General features: G+C 42.8%; 1 protein-coding gene across 11 annotated transcripts in view; it reads right to left on the bottom strand.

Annotated features, from left to right (window-relative positions):
• The window catches only part of ZMYND8 (zinc finger MYND-type containing 8), a 135,307-nt gene that overhangs the window by 20,966 nt on the left and 95,296 nt on the right, over window positions 1-19,045 (bottom strand). For all 11 annotated transcript variants that reach the window (XM_044986029.1, XM_044986030.1, XM_044986032.1 and 8 more), the window contains 5 exons: window positions 14,072-14,212; window positions 4,946-5,098; window positions 3,488-3,994; window positions 2,511-2,882; window positions 885-1,075 (listed from right to left, as the gene is read on the bottom strand). In XM_044986029.1, the coding sequence (XP_044841964.1) occupies window positions 885-1,075; window positions 2,511-2,882; window positions 3,488-3,994; window positions 4,946-5,098; window positions 14,072-14,212 (1,364 nt within the window). The remainder of the gene's footprint in view (window positions 1-884; window positions 1,076-2,510; window positions 2,883-3,487; window positions 3,995-4,945; window positions 5,099-14,071; window positions 14,213-19,045) is intronic.

Raw genomic sequence — 19,045 nt, 5'->3', positions numbered from 1 at the left:
CACTTATCATTTAACGAAGTGGAGTAGTTGTAGGGTTATGGGAGGAAACTACTGTAAAAGTAGTGTAGTAGTCAAGAAACTACAGTGTACAGTATATATGATCTGTGGCTGAAATTTACAGACTGCTGAACCAAGCCAGAAGCAAAATGTGCCCATTTTACAAATAGGAAATCTGGGACAGAACACTGAATTCACTTGCCCATAGTCATACAACATGTCAATGGCAGAGCCTGGAATAGAACTGGGGTCTCCTAACTTCCAGTTCAGTGCCCTAGTCACTGGATCATAATGCACTCTGTTACTGGTTAATATGTTCCCTCTTTAGAACACACGAGAATAGTCCCACAAAAGTGAAATGCAAGAGGGGCAAATCAGACTCAAAGACTTAACACATGTTTTTTAGCAATATGGTAAAGGACTGTATTAACACCTCTGGTGAAAGTTGCTGACTTCTAGTTGCACTGAAGACAAGCTTTTTAAGGTTAAATTTTGGTCCCTCTGAAGTCAATGGAACCATAATTTGGCCTTTGAAGAGCAAAAATGAACAAATCTTTAGTGTATCCTGTTCTCTCTCTCTCTTTTTTTTTTAAATTAAACCTGGTCCATATTGCTTAGGTCAGTGTCCTGAGAGTTCAAGTGGGGAATGATATGACCTGACTCGCCATGCTTAAATGAAAAACTTCATTTGAAATTCATCTTTTGAGTACGATTGATCTTTCAAAGTTTTTTTACTTTGTGACCTTATTAACACCAGCTGAATCAGATGATAAACTATTCTTCTGAATTTCGGCAAATGCTAGCACTTTTAATAAGCCCCTTACAATCTATTGAGTAACAAATTATTTCAAAATAAAATTTTAAGAAAACCCTGCTCAAGAACTTACTTTGCTAGTGTACTTTGCAATATCTGCTGCCACATCAGCTGAAGCTGTTGCTATTGGCAAGTCTGTATTAATTGAAGAAGAAAGTGTACTTGAAGAACCAGAACTGGTAACCATAGAAACAGGCTGAGTACTTGTAACCAAGGTGATAGTTGATGTGGAAGTGCTCTGGGTGATCTCTTTTTGCTGTACAGCTAAGAAAATAAAACATACAAATAAATTAAGTCACTGTATACATTAACCATTTCAATAAATTAATGAATAGGCAAACAGCTAAAAAACTGTTTACTAGCATGCTAATGATAGGCATTCTTTAGTAAATGGATGCATCTAGCCATTTCATTAATCTAAGTTATGAATGCTTTTGCTACTATTATTTATAAAACTGTAATATTCATGAAATAATGCTACATTGCCCTTATTAATCATTTGCTTGGCTCTTATACGTGACCTAAAGATAAATATGCTAAGACAGCTTAGAGGCTTGCCACTTTCAATTCTGGTCACAGTACAAGTCTTTCCTGTGAATCTGTGTCCCACTTGAGTTTCCAGGACTCCCTCAACCTGCTTCTCAGAGGCCCACTTACTAGACTTCTAGCCTGCTGTGCTTCCAGCAGCTACCACCATATGTACAATATGAAAGTTCCATGTTGGAATCACTGTAAAGGGTGCCTACAATTTGTGTGCTCTAGTATCCATTTGTCTGTGGTATAAGGCTTTGTTAGCATTTCTGGGGCAGTTTACTGTGGCTAACAAAGCCTTGTACCACAGACAAATGGATACTAGAGCATGCAAACTGGTGGCCACATTTGAGAAACATTATCCTAGAGTCAGTTATATTGAGTCAAAAAAGAATTTGAAATCACCAAGGGTAGTTAAGCTCTGAAATAGGCTTCCAAGAGAGGTTGTGAAATCCCTACCACGGGAGGTTATCAAAAACAGTTGACAAACACCTTTCAGGGATGGTCTAAGTCAGTGATACTCAGACCTCAGTGGTTCAAGAGCCACATCATTGATCAACATTACCCAAAAGAGCTACAGTAGTGTGAATTCATTATTTCATTTACTATGGTTATCTTGAACAAGTATTATTTTATCAACTACAATTGGTTAATAACATAGTAAAAGAATCCTGATAGGGTAATAACTTAGACTGGTTAATAATTAAATTACACAGTGTTTTAATTTCATGAACAGCAGGAGACACACTGAAGAGCCACTTGCAGCTCCCGAGCCTCAGTCTGAGTATCACTGGTCTAGGTGTATTGGGTCCTTGATGCCTGCCTCAGCACAGGGGGCTGGACTTGATGATTTCTTGAGGTCCCTTCCAACCCTACATTTCTACGATCCAGAAGATAATTCAGTTCACTCTTCTAGAGCTGTGATGGTTGACAATGGCAAAAAAAATGCAAACCTATTGTAAAGTAAGGATAAATGGTTCTAAAGACATACCACAGGAAGCTAATAAGTTTAGTAAGGTGTTACATTTTTAAAGAGTCACTTTTCAGAGTAGAGCCATACTTTGAGATATTGGTTTTCGTGGTAGAATTCCTGGTTAGAAGGGCTTGGATCACCATGAACACTACTAGGCAATTAGGGCACCGTGGACACATTGTTACAAGTGTATACCTTTTACTGCCTGTCTTGTCTGATATCTTGTCCCTTGAGAAGACTGAGGTTGTTGCGACTGTTGAGACTGCTGGCTCTGCTGCTGTTGCCTCTGTACCTTTTGCATGTGCCATTTCTGAGACGACGTTTGAAATTTATTTGAAGAATTCCACACTACTCGCTGCACAGCAGGGGCTGTTTCCTTAGGTAGAAGCGGCCTCTGCTTTTTCACAGGGCTCCCTGTGGCTGCTGCTGGAGCAGTGACAGTAGAAGTAGCACTAGTAGTAGCTGTGACTCCAGCTGGTGGAGTTTGGGCTGCAGACCGGGTAAGCACAGGAGTTTCAGGTGGAGGCTGGCTGCTTGCACTGGAAGAAGGTGGAACTTTACCTACAACTTAAAAATCAAATGTAATAAAGAGGAAAAAAAGAAAGTTATCTAATATGAAAAATAAAGAACTTAAAAATAAGATCTAGCTAGGCTTATATACCACACATCTCACCAAAGTATAGACTGGTCTGGACAAATATTTTTTGTCTAACAGCTGTAATGCTGAGCACAGCTAGCGAAAGTACTTTTCTTAATGGCTAATTGCAATTTACATTTACCATGATTAACACATGGACAACATGAACTGATACCGTACATAACAGATCTGTTCTTATGACTTTTACTAATGGGAGACTTAAATGACTTTAGTGGGATTACACACGTTTGGGAGTGCTTGATCAAGTCTAATATCTCCTGGATCATTATGTTGTTGCAGGGCTCACAGAAGAGTGATGGTTATGGCTGAAATTCAAAAATCTTGAAAAACTTGCAAATTAAATTCCAAACTCATGCAAGGTTGTACAGTATATGCACTACAATACTGAGCACTGGTGAAAAGCACCTATCTCCTGTGAATGATCATTCAATGAGACCAGCAATTATTGAAAACTATGGGTTCATTACTTTTATGTCTGTCACATAAATGAAAGAAGGAAATAAATTCAACCTACCATCTTGCTTAGGAGGCGGTTCTTTAGATTCTTTCTTGTTTTTCCGTCCCTCACGCCCACAATGATCTTCCCCTAGATCGATGACAAGTTCACTCTCTGAATCAGAGTCCAGACCCAGATGCACAGTTGGAGAGTCTGTCTCATCTTTACCTTTCAGTTTTTCTTTTGCAGGATGCTGCAAATTTTTTCCCTTTTCAGAAAAGTCTTTCTCAGAGTCTGTATTAGCCTTTTCTTTGACAGGGACATCTGTTTTCTCCACTCCTGGACTTGTGCTTTTAAGTTCCTCTTTGACTTCAGCTGGAGCTGGGGGTTTAGGTTTTTTTTTCATGGTCAATGATTCTTTGTCACTTTTTCCACTTTCTTTGTCCTCTCCATCTTCCTGATCATTCTTTGATTTCTGTTCATCATCACTGATATATTCACTGTCACTGGTGTCTGATTTTTCAGAATCCTCAGAGTCACTATGTTCTACTGCGTTATAAACATCTTCAGAGATTTCATTGATTCCTAACACAGAAAAACACAAAACAAATGTACTCTAATCCACATTAACTGGATAGTGACTCTGTGATATGATAGAAAAATAAAATATTTTGCATGATTCTATACACTGGAAAGTTCATTTGTATTACTACCTTGACTTCCATTCCCAAGCTACCTCCTCCTCCTCTTGTGTCCTACCTTACTCTCTATTTAACAATATCAGAATGTCTGAGTGTCATTCTCTATAATCTGATTTACATTTTTACTGGATTTAACCCTTGGCCCTCCTTTCCCTGCCTACTCATTTATCAGTTACCTTCATGTTCTAAATTTGTCTAACCTAGGGCCAATCTGGCTAACATGAATGTGTGTAACTTTAACTACAGAAGTAATCACATTAGAATCAATGGGACCGTCCATGTGACTAAAGTTACTTACATGCATGTTTGCCAAATCAGGACCTTAGACTGGCAGATTTTCCAAGGAGAGGTGTTGTCGTTTTTTAAATCGTTATGAAGTGCCATGCAAAGCAATAGCGCAATACAAATATTTAATAGTATCACCATACCCTACCGGGTGTAACTGGATATGTTAATATCAGGTAGTGTTTAGTAAACTAGCTACAGTTCTTGAATTTTTCATGTTACAAGGAAAAATAAGACCACAAAAATAAGTATACTAATCTACATCAGAAAGATGCAAAGAACATAGGTTAAAACATGAAAGTTCTTCAGAGAGATTCGTAACAGCAGGTTCTATTATACGTTAGATTGTTCCAGCTTAACACATTCAAAATGTATTCCCTTAAGTATTCAAACATCATCATCTGATTTTACATTTTTGTGTAAAAAGTATTTAAGGTTTTACAACATGGAAAAATACTTTTCAAGTTTGTAAACAAAATCAACCCTTAAATCAAAGTTTCCTTTGAGTTTAGGTTTCATGCTCCCCTTATTTAATGGACTCTGGGCATACCTAACTGTGCTTTACAACTCTCTATTGTCTTGTCAAGATTAAGCTGGAACCTGCTGCGAATCTGTCGTTTTGGTGAAATTAGCGGCACAGGTGTGGACTGCTGCTGGACTGATTCACTCAGTTCTTTCAGATCCATCTCAGCTTTGCTGCGATCTAAAAAGACATTATAAAAAGAATTCTTTAATTAAGAAAGATACTTTAAGAGGCGAGGGGAACCTCCACTGTCCTCATAAATGAAAATTTTGTAGTAAAATTTACTTAATTTTAGACTGAAATGAAAATGCAGACTAACTGATATGTATTAATATTATTTTCTAATTATAGTCTGCAACTCTGAACAACTCAAAGAGAATGGCTTTAACACAAACATAACAGTTTTTTCCCTTTTGTTCTCCATAAAATAATCTGGTGATTTCTGCAGGGATAAAGAATTGGAAAATAGAAATCTTGCTGGCCTTTCTTTTAAACCCAACAGGTAAGAATAGGGGAGGAAAGACTTTATATATGGAGATATACCTATCTCATAGAACTGAAAGGGACCCTGAAAGGTCATCAAGTCCAGCCCCCTGCCTTCACTAGCAGGATCAAGTACTGATTTTGCCCCTAAGTGGCCCCCTTGAGGATTGAACTCACAACCCTGGGTTTAGCAGGCCAATGCTCAAACCACTGAGCTATCCTTCCCCCCTGGATTGTAACAATATGGATTGTTATGCTAGAGACATCAAAGGCTCAACTCTACCCACTGTAGAACACACCCATGAGTCCTGGAAAAGTCTTCTCCTCAGCTTACCCACACAGTCTCACATTATAGTGTGCAGGAATTTCTGCAGCAAAGAGTATGTACTAAATGGCATGCCTGAACCAAAAATATGCTCATTATAAAGGTATTTTTTGTCTCATTAGCTCTTTCTAATATACTGCTATACTGTAAAGCAAAGCATGAATGCAGGGCATTCACAAAATAAGACACATCATGATTTATTGCTCTTGAGCACTCTGCAAAGTATGTATGCTTGCAGGGCACTGGTGAGGAGCTGCCAATAGAATTTCTGTCTATAAGAGTAAGGGCTTGGCTACACTTGAAAGTTGCAGCGCTGGTCATGCAGCTGTGCAGGAACAGCGCTGGTGTGTGGCCACACTCACAGCTACCAGCGCTGGTGTGTGGCCACATTTGCAGCATTTGCAGCGCTGTTGGGAGTGCTGCATTATGGGCAGCTATCCCAGCATTCAAGTGGCAACAACGTGCTTTTCAAAAGAGGGGGGTGGAGGGTGGTGTACTGTGACAGGGAGCGGGGAAGATAGAGAGGGTGGATTTTTGGAGCCAACACTGTGTGTTAGCTTCCTGGATTGAAAAATCACAAAATGTTCGCGAACCCTTAGTCTTAATTGCAAACAGCCTGCATCCAACACTGTTTCTCTGTCAAGCAAACATTCACTCCCTGCCTCTCATTTGATCGTTCACAGCCAGGTACAGATAGTTCCTGTTTGTTGTGATCAGTGTTTGTTTTTTTAGATAAGCAGTTCAACAGTTCACAACAAAACAAAGAGAGGCTGCATAACAAAACAAAGAGAGTAATTTAGTTAAAAGCATTCTGGGATATCTCCTTATTCCCTGGAGGCCAAAAACAGCGCTGGTGTGTGTCCACACTTGATGAGCAGCGCTGGATCACCAGCGCTGCAATCGCTACACCCCAACCTGACCAGGTGTACAGCCAGCGCTGCAGCCAGAGAGTTGCAGCGCTGGATGTGCCTTGCAGGTGTGGACGGTTACTAATTGCAGCGCTGGAAAGCCTCTACCAGCGCTGCAACTTGCAAGTGTAGCCAAGCCCTAAGATTAAGGGTTTGTGTGTTAAACTGTACTGGTCACATGATGAGCAAATGATGTGTGATGGGGTGAGAGGAAGAAAAAGCGGTTACCTACCTTTCGTTACTGTTGTTCTTCGAGATGTGTTGCTAATGTCCATTCCATTCTAGGTGTGTGCGCGCCCACGTACACAGTTGTCAGAGATTTTTGCCTTAACGGTATCCATAGGGTCAGCTGTATCACCTCCTTGAGTGCCATGCCAGTGCGCTGATATATAGGTGCTGCCGACCCTATGCCCTCTCATTTCCTTCTTGCCAGCAAATCCAACAGAGGAGTAGGAGGGTGGGTAATGGAATGAACATGAGCAATACATGTTGAAGAACAACAGTTACGAAAGGTAGGTAAACTGTTTTTTCTTCTTCAAGTGCTTGCTCATGTCGATTCCATTTTAGGTGACTCACAAGTAGTATCAATGGAGATGGGCTCGGAGTTCACAGTCTAGCGGCTTACAGTACTGCTCTACTGAAGTCAGCATTGTCCCTGGTCTACTGGATAAGTGCGTAAAGGGACACGAACAGGTGGACGGACGACCAGGTGGCTGCCCTACAGATAGGCACTTGGGCTAGGAAAGCTGCCAAAGAGGCTTGCACCCTGGTTGACTGAGCGGTTACAATCGCCGGAAGTGGCCCCAGTGCCCAATCGTAGGAGCAGCAAATGCAGGCAGTGATCCATAAGAAATTCTTTGAGTGGACACTGGACGACTTTTCATCCCAGGGGTGGCCAACTTGTGGCTCTGGAGCCACATGTGGCTCTTCAGAAGTTAATATGCAGCTCCTTGTATAGGCACTGACTCTTGGGCTGGAGCTACAGGCGCCAACTTTTCAATGTGCTGGGGGGTGCTCACTGTTCAACCCCTGGCTCTGCCACAGGCCATGCCCCCACTCCACCCCTTCCCCTGCTGTGCCCTCACTCCTCACCCCCAAAGAGCCTCCTGCATGCCACGAAACAGCTGATCAGGAAGTGCGGGGAGGGAGGGGAAGTGCTGATTGGTGGGGCTGCCGGTGGCGGGGAGACGCTGGGAGGTGGGAAGAAGAGCGGATGGGGGGCTGCTGATGTATTACTGTGGCTTTTTGGCAATGTATATTGGTAAATTCTGTCTCCTTCTCAGGCTCAAGTTGTCCACCCCTGTTTCATCCTGTCGGCCACCGCAACTAACAACTGTGTCGACTTGCAGAATGACTTGGTTCTTTCAATGTAGAAGGCCAGTGCCCTCCTGACATCTAGGGAATGCAACCTACACTCCTCCTCCGATTTATGAGCTTTGGAAAAAAGACAGGTAAGTAAATGTCCTGGCCTGTATGAAACTGTGGGCAGGAAAGCCGGATGAGGCATACAGGGTGGTTCCAAGATAATCGCCCTAATCTCAAAGACCCAACGGGCAAACGTTATTGCAAACAAGAATGCGACATTCCAGGAAAGGAGAAGGACAGAGCAAGAAGCCAGAGGCTAGAAGAGGGGCCCTATGGGCCGCGACAGAACAAGATTCAGGTCCCACAGAGGGACAGGGCCCCTGACGTGTGGGTAGAGGCGCTCAAGGCTCTTGAGGAACCTGGCAGTTGTGTCCTGGGTGAAAACCGACCTATCCTCGAGCAGCGGATGGAATGCCAAGATAGCAGCCAAGTGGACCTTGATAGATGAAAGGGACAGGCTTTGGAACGTGAGAAGATAGTCCAGGATTAACTGCAGCGAGGCCCACTCGGGCCAAATGCCTTTATCCGAGCTCCCACAAGCGAACCGCTTCCATTTGGCCAGGAAGGTCACTCTGATGGAGGGCTTTCTGCTGCCGAGCACTCCTGCTCCTCTGCATTTAACCGTGCGGCAGCCAAGCCAGCAGGTGCAGCACCACCAGGTTCGGATGCAGAAGACTGCCATGGTGTTGGGACAGCAGGTCTGGCCTGAGCGATATCTGTAATAGAGCAGGAACGAGAGGTCCAGAAGCATGCCAAACCAGTACTGGCAAGACCAAGCCAGCACTGAGAGTCCTTCACCCTGTCCTGCTTGATCTTCATGAGGACCCTGTAAATTAACGGCAAAGGGGGGAAGGAGTACAACAGAGCCCCTGACTAAGGGAATAGAAAAGCATCCGACAGGGAGCCTCTTTTGATCCCCCGAATCAAGCAGAAAATGTGTCATTTCCTGTTCTGTCTGGAGGCGAACAGGTCCACCCGGGGAGTTCTCCACCTCTGGAAGATGATGCTGACCACTTCCAGATGGAGAGACCACTCATAGCGAGATGAGAAGTTCCTGCTGAGGCAATCTGTCAAAGCGTTATTGGCTCCGGGGAGATGTGTGGCTATGAGATGGATGCTGTGTTGTACACAGAAGTCTGAGAGCTTCTTTGCAAAGAGCAGACGATCTGGCTCCATCTTGCTTGTTGACACAGAACATAGCCGCTGTATTGTTCATCAGGATCTGGACCAGCATGCTTTTATGTGAGGTAGGAAGGCTTGGCAAGGGGCTGAACTCCCATTTGGCATGGTGAGTGGGTCCCAATCTGAGTCCGACCATTGCCCTTCCGGTGATCAGGGAGGAGCCGTCGAGGCTTGAGTCTGTCAGCTAACCATGGTCGGCGACCGGTGAGGCGAGGATTGGTGCCTGCCCGATTAGTGGTACTGGGAGGATGGAGACTGGTGCCGCTACCGGGAGCAATCCCATCCTGGTGGGGACCAATATCTGGGAGACCTTATGGGCGAGGGTGACTTGCGCCATGGCGATCTTTGATGGGAAGCTCATGGTACTGGTGGAACGGAGACCTGCTGTGCCTCTGCATCGACTCTGGCGTCCCAAGCCTCATAGGGGGAGAGCGCAGCGGCATGGACTTGGGTCTTCTGACCGGAGACTGGGACTGCAGTGCCAGGGTCCTAGGCCACAGAGATGGAGATCTACACCTGCAGTCCAGGGACTGAGGGGGCTTCACTGGCCTATGGGGCTATCCCATGACCAGCTTGCCCATAGGCGCTGGGGCCTTAGACAAGTCCAGCACCTGGCGTGGTGTCTGTGGTGCCAGTCAGCCTGCTTGTTCTTTAGCTGCCAGGGACACTTTGGGCAACAAGGGCCCTAGAAGAAGCTGGGGTCCCCTGTTGCTCCCGGGAGGCAGATCCTTGGCCCCAAATCAGCGGTACCCTGTGAAGCCCCGGGTCGAGCACATGGCCTTACATAGGTCCTTTGCCTGGGGCCCCTTTTTGTTCCAGTGCCGGCGAGCTCTTCTTCTTTTGCCGCTTCTTTGGCGAGGAGGAATGGTACTGGGCAGAGCCCTCTGTACCGATGATGAGGCGCTCGATGTGGGATCGGAGCGGAAGGGCTTCGAAGCAGGATGAAGAGCATCCTCTATGAGGAGGGCCCTCAAGCGGATAACCCGCTCCTTTACCAGGGCGAAAGTTCTTACAGATTCTGCACTTGTCCTTTCTATGGGAATCCCCCAAACAGTTCAGACAACTGTCGTGCGGGGTCACTAATGGGCATCAATCTGTAACGTGATGAGTACGGTTTGAAGCCAGGAGAGCGGGGCATGCCCCACTCCAGGGCAAAGTCCCAGCTGGGTCTCTAACCAGTGATGAGCTCCCAAAATCCTAAGAACCGGTTCCCTACCGGGTCCTTGGCGGAGAGGGGGGAGTTGGAGGTAAGCAGCATGGTAAGGGGCCGGGGCCGGGTTGGATAAGGGACAGGGAGAGGGGGGTGGGGGTGGATGGGGCAGAGGTTCTGGGGGGGCAGTAAGGGGACAGGGAATGGGGGGGAGGGAGTTGGGTAGGCGGGGCTGGGCCCAGAGGGGAGCCTCAGAGATTCTCGTGGGGGCTCCTGCGGGGCCCAGGACAAATTGCCCCACTTGCGCCCTCCCCCCGCCCCCGCACGGCCCTGCAAACCCCTCCTCCCAGCCCGGCCCCCTTACCATGCCGCTCAAAGCGGCAGGAGCTCAGAGCTGCGCTGGCGCCTCGGCACACTGTAACTCTGTGAGGGGAGGGGGGTGGAAATCGGGGAAGGGGGCAGGGGGAGCCTCCCCAGCTGGGAGCTCTGGCGGGCCAGACAGGACGGTCCTGCGGGCCAGATGTGGCCCCCGGACCAGAGTTTGTCCACCCGCCCGCCCCTTTAGCAACCGGTTCTACACCGGTTTCTAAATTTAACAACCAGTTATTGTGAACTGGTGTGAACCGGCTCCAGCTCACCACTGACTCTAACGGCCGAACAACCTAACATTTAACTGAGGACCTAAAGGCTAACTAAGTACCTAAACTGTATACAAAGAAGACAGACAATGGGCTGTTGAAGAACCGCTAATGCTCTTGTGATTGCAAGATAAGGCGCTTTGACCAACCATCAGGGGCAGTAAGAAGGAACTGAGAGGGTGTAGGGTAGGCAGCGCCTATATACCAGCGCATGGGTACAGCACTCAAGAGGGTGACACAGCCGACCCTACGGATACTGCTAAGGCAAAAATTTCCGACGACTGTGCATGTGGGCGCGCACACACCTAGAATGGAATCAACATGAGCAAGCACTCCAAGAAGAAGTACAGCCACTTTGGTTGATTTATTCTGTATCCCTTATGTTCCTGTGTTTATAAATGTATCTGAAAGGCTCTCTTTGGTGTAGAGTTTATAGAAGATCAAAATCTAAATAAACTAATGAATAAAGTGATTGCTCAAACATGCACAAGACCTCTAGATTAATGTTTTAAATGCACACATTAGGGGGTCAGCCGGATGATTTAGTGTTACGGCTTTAGTCTGCACTGGCATAAGATAGAAGTGGATTTGAGTTTTTCAATCCTTATGTCACTTCCAGGCTGGCAAGTGTTAATCATAACACAAACTCTATTCCTTGGGATTTTCAGTATGAAATACAAGTGCATAAGTCACTTTTGAAAATGTGACGTAAGAGTCTAAGTCGCATACACAATTTTGAAATTGTACCCTTTGTGTTCTACAAGAAAGAACTCTCCAATATCAAATATCTTCACCCTGAGCCGATACTTACAGACTCTGATCAAGTCACCTGTTAACCTTCCAAAGGAATCATTAGGATTAATCTGAAAGTTTTTAAAAAGTGATTTGAGATTTTAATTTGCTTCAGTTTGCATAACTCTGTAATTTAAAAGACTGCTGGGGTGTCCAGAGCTTTGAATGGATGCTCTTTTTCAGCTTTGGTAAAAATGTAAACAAGTCACCAAGTTCTATAGTATGCATATAAAAAAGAGTAAGTTTAATGCACTACACTGTATAGCTCCTTGGACAATTAACTTTCCTCTGTTTTTTCCATTACTGTTCTACAGCTAGAAAAAGTAATGCCCCAAGAACACCTTTAAGTAATCAATCACTTGGCTAATCTTAAAATGTTCCAAGTACACACAGACAGAAAGTTTCACTGTGGTGTTACAGCTATGCCCCAGTACTGCACTGATTTATGGAATGCCGCTGCACTGTATGCAGGATCATGTAATGGATGACCAGAATGAAGGAGTTAAGTAACACATTACTACTATGGCGAGTAATACTATTACACAATATGCACTAGTCATGTAATCAAAACAGCTCTACCCCTCCAAAATATCTGCTCATAAAGAGCTAAATTTTCAAGATGGCTCGGCTCTTATTTAGAAATCTACATGAATTTGGCAGATTTTCAAAGGAGTTCAGCACCCAGGAACTCCCATTGTTCAGCTGGGTGCTGAACTTTTAAAAATCGTACCTTAAATATATTAAAGAAAACTAATCACTAAAACTCTGCTGCAGTAACTTTACCCATAGACAAGTGACATTAGTTGGACATGACAAGATGTAAGTGCAGGCAAAGATTACATAAAGCAAGGTAAGACAAGAGACAGTAAGATAGGTATTTTCTTTCAGAGGTCTCTCCATCCCAACAAATAAAACAGAAGTCAAATCACTCAGATCTTTCTATTAAACTCTTTTCATATAAAGAGGTCTCCCTGAAAAGAAATGGGCTCCCTATTTATCTCAGGACCAGTGTTATGCAGAAAAGAGTTAAATCAACAGTAGCAGAGCCTAGAGGCTAAGATCTTCATGCACAACGTTTTCAAGTGCTTCATCTTGAAATTTTCCAAACTTCCTGATAACTCCATTGCTAAAAGTTGATTGTAATGATGCCCATATTCCATGTTATCTATTTTCCTTCACTCTTCTGGAGATGCAACTTTCTGCTAATATTCAATGTATCCAACGTCTCCTCTTTTCTCCCTCAGACATACAATCTGTTAAAGGTAGTTCTCATTTTGATTCCAAGGATCTCTGCTCTGAGAACATCAATGTACAGTTTTGCTCATTATTCCCCATCCTTGACTGCAGTATAACTTCAGCCAGCCTAGGAGTAGCTATAGTTGACTTATCTTCAATAGACTTCCTCTGACTAAGCAGAACATAGTGCTTAAAAAGGAAGAACTGCTACACGTCTCTCTGCATGAAACATATGAATTTCTGCTGTTCTCTTGCCTTTCATTCTATCATGTCAGAGAGAATCCCTATTCTCACAATGCTTCAAACAAGGCAATATGACCTAATGAGTCACATCAGAAGACTACTGTATTCAGGATGGAATGTAATTCATATCTGGCACAGTTGATGCTATCATGAGAAGTCCATCCATTGTTTTCACTCTTGGCAAAACTGACATTTTAACAAAGGCACATTTCCCTAACTCTGAAGAGGTAACTGATGTTTCAGATAAAAACCTTCGGACAACTATGTTAAAACATCAATCAGAAAACACTGTCAGATTTAAAATTCCATCTGTATCAACATGAACTACAGGCAGCCAAGCATTTCATTTAAAACTCCCTACATAATCCTTAATCTCACCTTCTAAGAATCTGAGCCATCTGGCTTACGTAATTTACCACACTCCAGCTATTGACTCTCACCTTTAGCACACACTCTATTCCACTATTACAGAAACTATTTCTTATGGTTAATTGTCTGTTTGGCTGGAGTACACTGTAGTTACAATAAACAGATCCACTACTGTAGAAGAGAAGCTGAGCACTGACAGCCTTGGCACTAAGGGTTCATTTAGCTTTCTGAGAGTCCAGCTAAATATCATCTACTAACTATTACCTTTCATCAGTAAGAAAAAAGTTTAACTTCCAGCTTTACAAAAAATATAGCATAGCTCTGCTGATGAAACAATGGTGACATGTGCTTCAGTACTGTTAATTTAAATCCACATACATGCAATTTGCTACTCTCTCACATCCATTCCACTGTAATTTACATTATTATAACAGAATCAGACTTTCAAAAGTTAGAACTAACCAAGGTTAAGGTTCAGAATGCTTCCTGGAGTGGAAGTTCTTTCTTGTTTAGCAGCAATAGGTGTTGAGGCTTGAGGAGAGAAAGGTTTTGGGCTGCCTGATAAGCTCCCTGTTTGGCCCGTCCTTGCTGGTGCTGGAGAAGCTGAAAAAGTACAGAATTGGTAAAGAAATATTTAAAAACAAAATGAGCCAAAATAAAGCAAGGGGTGGTGAAGTGGCTTTTCATTTTAACTAACATAAGTAGGGGCAGGGAGAAGCTTTTAACAGCTGCCAGTGCAAGTTACAGTTCGGTTAAAACTACAACAACCCTTTCATTTAGCTTATTAAATAAGAAATCCTAAAATAAATCATTTACTTGTGATTCAGTTCCATTAAATCAAATAATTATTTTGGCTCTGATAAACTCTGATACAAGTTATTAGGTGTTTCTAGAGATCAAGATTTTGTGTATTTTAGATATTAATAAGATCTTGACAAACTGAATTGGCACCTAATTTTATTTTATTTAGAAGCAAGCATAAAAAGATGCCTATTCTAGGCTCTAGGAGCATTAAAGGTGAATTAAAAGCACAATTCCCAACAAAAGCAGCACAGCAGTAGTAGATCAATTCCCCTAACACAAGGTAACAAGACATTCCCATATATCTCTGGAGTATTTGGAATTGCATGCTCTGAGAGGCTTCATTCTATCTGTGAATTAAATGTTTCAAAACCCACCACTTTTGGGGGATAGGGAGATAGGGTGGGGAAGGAAGCATATATAGGACATTACTTAGGAGACTCAATATTCTCAATGAGAGATGTCTGATTAAATCTCTGCTTAATGCTTTGAAAATACACCACTTACACACACTATTGAATATTAATAAGGGTGTAGTTCATAGCTCTTCCTTAAGAAATATAGAGCATCCTGATATTCCTAAAAAGTAGCAAACTGGGAGAGAATGTATGTTAAGGTACAATCATGTTTATTTAATACTTTGTTATGCAATGACCATAATTAGACATACATTTAGTATTTCAGACATATTTCTAAGTTATTTTATCCCTGTATCATAACTATAAAGGGAAGGGAACAGCCCTCCTGTGTACAATACTATAAAATCCCTCCTGGCCAGAGACACCAAAATCCTTTTACCTGTAAAGGGTTAAGAAGCTCAGGTAACCTGGCTGACACCTCACCCAAAGGACCAATAAGGGGACAAGATACTTTCAAATCTTGGTGGGGGGAAGGCTTTTGTTTGTGTGCTCTTTGTTTTGGGGTTGTTCGCTCTTAGGACTAAGAGGGACAGGACATCAATCCATGCTCTCCAAATCTTTCTGAACAAGTCTCTCATATTTCAAACTTGTAAGTAACAGCCAGGCAAGGCGTGTTAGTTTTACCTTTGTTTTCTCAACTTGTAAATGTTCCTTTTTGCTAAGAGGATTTACCTCGGTTTGCTGTAACTTTGAACCTAAGGCTAGAGTGGGGTTCCTCTGGGCTCTATGAATCTGATTACCCTGTAAAGTTATTTTCAATCCTAATTTTACAGAGATGATTTTTACCTTTCTTTCTTTAATTAAAAGCCTTCTTTTTAAGAATCTGATTGATTTTTCCTTGTTTTAAGATCCAAGGGGATTGGATCTGGACTCACCAGGAATTGGTGGGGGAAAGAAGGGAGGATGGTTAAATTCTCCTTGTGTTAAGATCCAAGGGGTTGGATCGGTGTTCATCAGGAACTTGGTGAAGAGGTCTCTCAAGACTATCCAGGGAAGGGAGCTAGTATTTGGGAGTGGTGGCAGCAAAACCAGATCTAAGCTGGTAATTCAGTTTAGGAGTTCACATGCAGGTCCTCATATCTGTTCTCTAAAGTCCAGAGTGGGGAAGGAACCTTGACACCCTGTCACTCCATTACATCAAATATCCATGGCAAACAGTGATATCCCTCTAAGGGCGTTCAAATGGGAACATTCTGTGTTATGGCCTTCAAGCAGATCACCTGATTTTTTTTTTAATCACAGAAACAAGTCATTTAAATTTTAATCAAAACTTTTATTTTCAAAAATAAGACAGCAACAAAGTTTAAGGATGTGGTAAATATTACAGAAATTAATGTTTATAACATGGAACAGGGAAAAATGTAGCCAAAAAAAGTGAACTAAGTAAAGTAGTCAACTGTTGTCTGGTCAAACCTAGCTTTTCTATGTGCTGCAATGATGGACAAGTAGAGCGTGGGGAAAAGGAAGACATTAATTCCAGGAAATGTATTTGTAAAAGTCAAGAAGCACATGATGATGTCTGCCTGTCATCTCTATTTCTGATTAAGTGACTCTGATCTGACTCTCCATGATAAGATCCACTTCCTTCCCAAGAAATAATAATATGGCGCAATTAAAAGAATCCATGGTGGATAAAAATCAACGATTTAAAAAAAAATCCAATTTTTTATATCAGATTTTTTTTATAAAATGCGTTTTGAGGAACGAATTGATCTAAAGATAGTTTTAATTAAGATACATTATAGCTCAACGATATCTCATCATGCAATAGAGATTATAAATTCTAATTCTACAGTATGAGACAATATATTCATGTAATGTTTAAGAAAAGTTTTGTAAATGAGTTCCAATAGTTCATGGATTATGGACCCAATCTTATGGGGTTCCACAGGGTTCTGTATAGATTATTTAGGTTAATCTTTCTATCTACCCAATGGGACTCAGTACTCAGTCTAGAAGATACCATCAGAGATGCTTAGTTTTGAAGTTCTCAAATTGTGGATGTATGTCTCCAAAGGTAACATGCTTGTTAAGAACAAAAATGTTTTAAAATAAATAAATAATAATATATAGAGGTGAGAAATAACAGACCTCAACTCTATTGTCTCTCTGCAAATTTGTGTACACAGAGTCAATCCCTTTCAAAAAGTCCAATGAATACCAGATTGGTGGAGGAAGAATAGATCTGGACAAGGAGAAGAAGTTTGGAGATAAATGTGAGACGTGAGGGACATATGCTTGTTTTGTTAAAATATTATATGTTTGCTCTTGACGAAAAAAATCCAGAATACTTAACATTGTTGTTTTAGTTAAATAAAACAATTTAATGTCTGTCTGGTGACGTTCTCCTCCTAATATAGCATGGATTAGCCTCCTCTCAGAAGTAAGCAGCCACATTGCCAGAATTTTGGAGAACACCCTTGGGGCAGAGGAGAGACCAAAGGGAAGCACTCAGTATTGGAAATGATCCTGGCCTATAATGAATTGTAGATATTTCCTGTCCAAAGAGAGTGTATGAAAATAGGCATCTTGTAGGTCAAGAGCCAAAAACCAATCCTCCTTCTCCTGTGAAGAAATTACAGCTGCCAGAGTCACCATCCTGAACTTCTCAGGTTTTACAAACTTGTTTGGAAATATTAGATCTAAGATCAGTCTCCACACTCTTTCCTTCTTTGCTCTAAGGAAATACTACAAGTAAAACCCCTTACACCCAAGTGAGGGGGAGGGACCAACTCTATTGTGCCTAACTGGAGGAGTGTTCACCTCCTGCTTTAATACAAGCTCAAGAAGGGAACTGAAGAGTTGGAATGACAGCCTGATGTTATGTCCTCTATGACCTACTTATCTGTAGTACTCCACCCACTTCCATGCATGTTGGAAATGGGAAAGGAGGTCCATAAAGGTGGTGGACAAATGGGTGCAGCTGTAAAATCAGAGGTGCAGAAGGATTCAAACTCTTAACCTGCCTGTCAAAACTGCTTAGGAGACGGTTTGATGGTTGTGGAGGGTGGGTGGGCAGCCCTCTTTCTCTGAAACATAGAATCATAGAATTCAAGATCAGAAGGGACCATTATGATCATCTAGTCTGACCTCCTGCAAGATGCAGGCCACATAAGCTGATCCCCCCACTCCTTTAGCAAGCGACCCCTGCCCCATGCTTCGGAGGAAGGCGAAAAACCTCCAGGGCCACAGCCAATCTACCCTGGAGGAAAATTCCTTCCCGACCCCAAATATGGCGGTCAGCTGAACCCCGAGCATGCGGGCAAGACTCTCCAGCCATACCCTCTGGAAAAAGGTTAAGAATATCATATCATTGACCCATTGTACTATTTACCAGTGTGGCACTTAATTAACCTATTGACTAAGCCCGGTATCCTATCATACCATCTCCTCCATAAACTTATCTAGCTTAATCTTAAAGTCATGGAGGTCCTTCGCCCCTAATGTTTCCCTTGGTAGGCTGTTCCAGTATTGCACTCCCCTGATAGTTAGAAACCTTCGTCTAATTTCAAGCCTAAATTTCCTGACTGACAATTTATATCCGTTTGTCCTCGTGCCCACATTAGCACTGAGCTGAAATAATTCCTCTCCTTCCCTGGTATTTATCCCTCTGATATATTTAAAGAGTGCAATCATATCTCCTCTTATCCTTCTTTTGGTTAGGGAAAACAAACCGAGCTCCTCAAGTCTCCTTTCATACGACAGGCCTTCCATTCCTCGGATCATTCTAGTGGCCCTTCTTTGTACCTGTTCCAGTTTGAATTCATCCTTCTTAAACATGGGAGACCAAAACTGCACACAATACTCCAGATGAGGTCTCACCAACGCCTTATATAACGGGACTAGCACCTCCTTATCCCTACTAGAAATACCTCGCCTAATGCATCCCAAGACCGCATTAGCTTTTTTAACGGCCACATCACATATGTTATTTATTTATTTGGGTGGGAGGGGATTGAATGGATCTATGGAATTCAGAGAACTGAGCAGGGTGATGCCACCCTGGAGGTCGTTGCTGACCGTAGAATATCCAAAGCTTGTGTTGTAAATCTCTGACCTCTATGAGTGGAATCTGAAGAGGGTCAGCTACTCTCTTTATGAGGTCTTAAAATTGCTGAAAACTGCCAGCCTTGGAAGATGGTGTGTTTGAGGATGAAATGGGTGTTTGAGAGGTGGCCCATGTATCTGCCCTGGCTTCCTGTTCCTAAAACGTCTC

This window comes from Mauremys mutica, chromosome 13 (genome assembly GCF_020497125.1).
Source record: "Mauremys mutica isolate MM-2020 ecotype Southern chromosome 13, ASM2049712v1, whole genome shotgun sequence".
NCBI lineage: Eukaryota > Metazoa > Chordata > Testudines > Geoemydidae > Mauremys > Mauremys mutica.
This window is presented reverse-complemented; position numbering and strand designations above follow the sequence as displayed.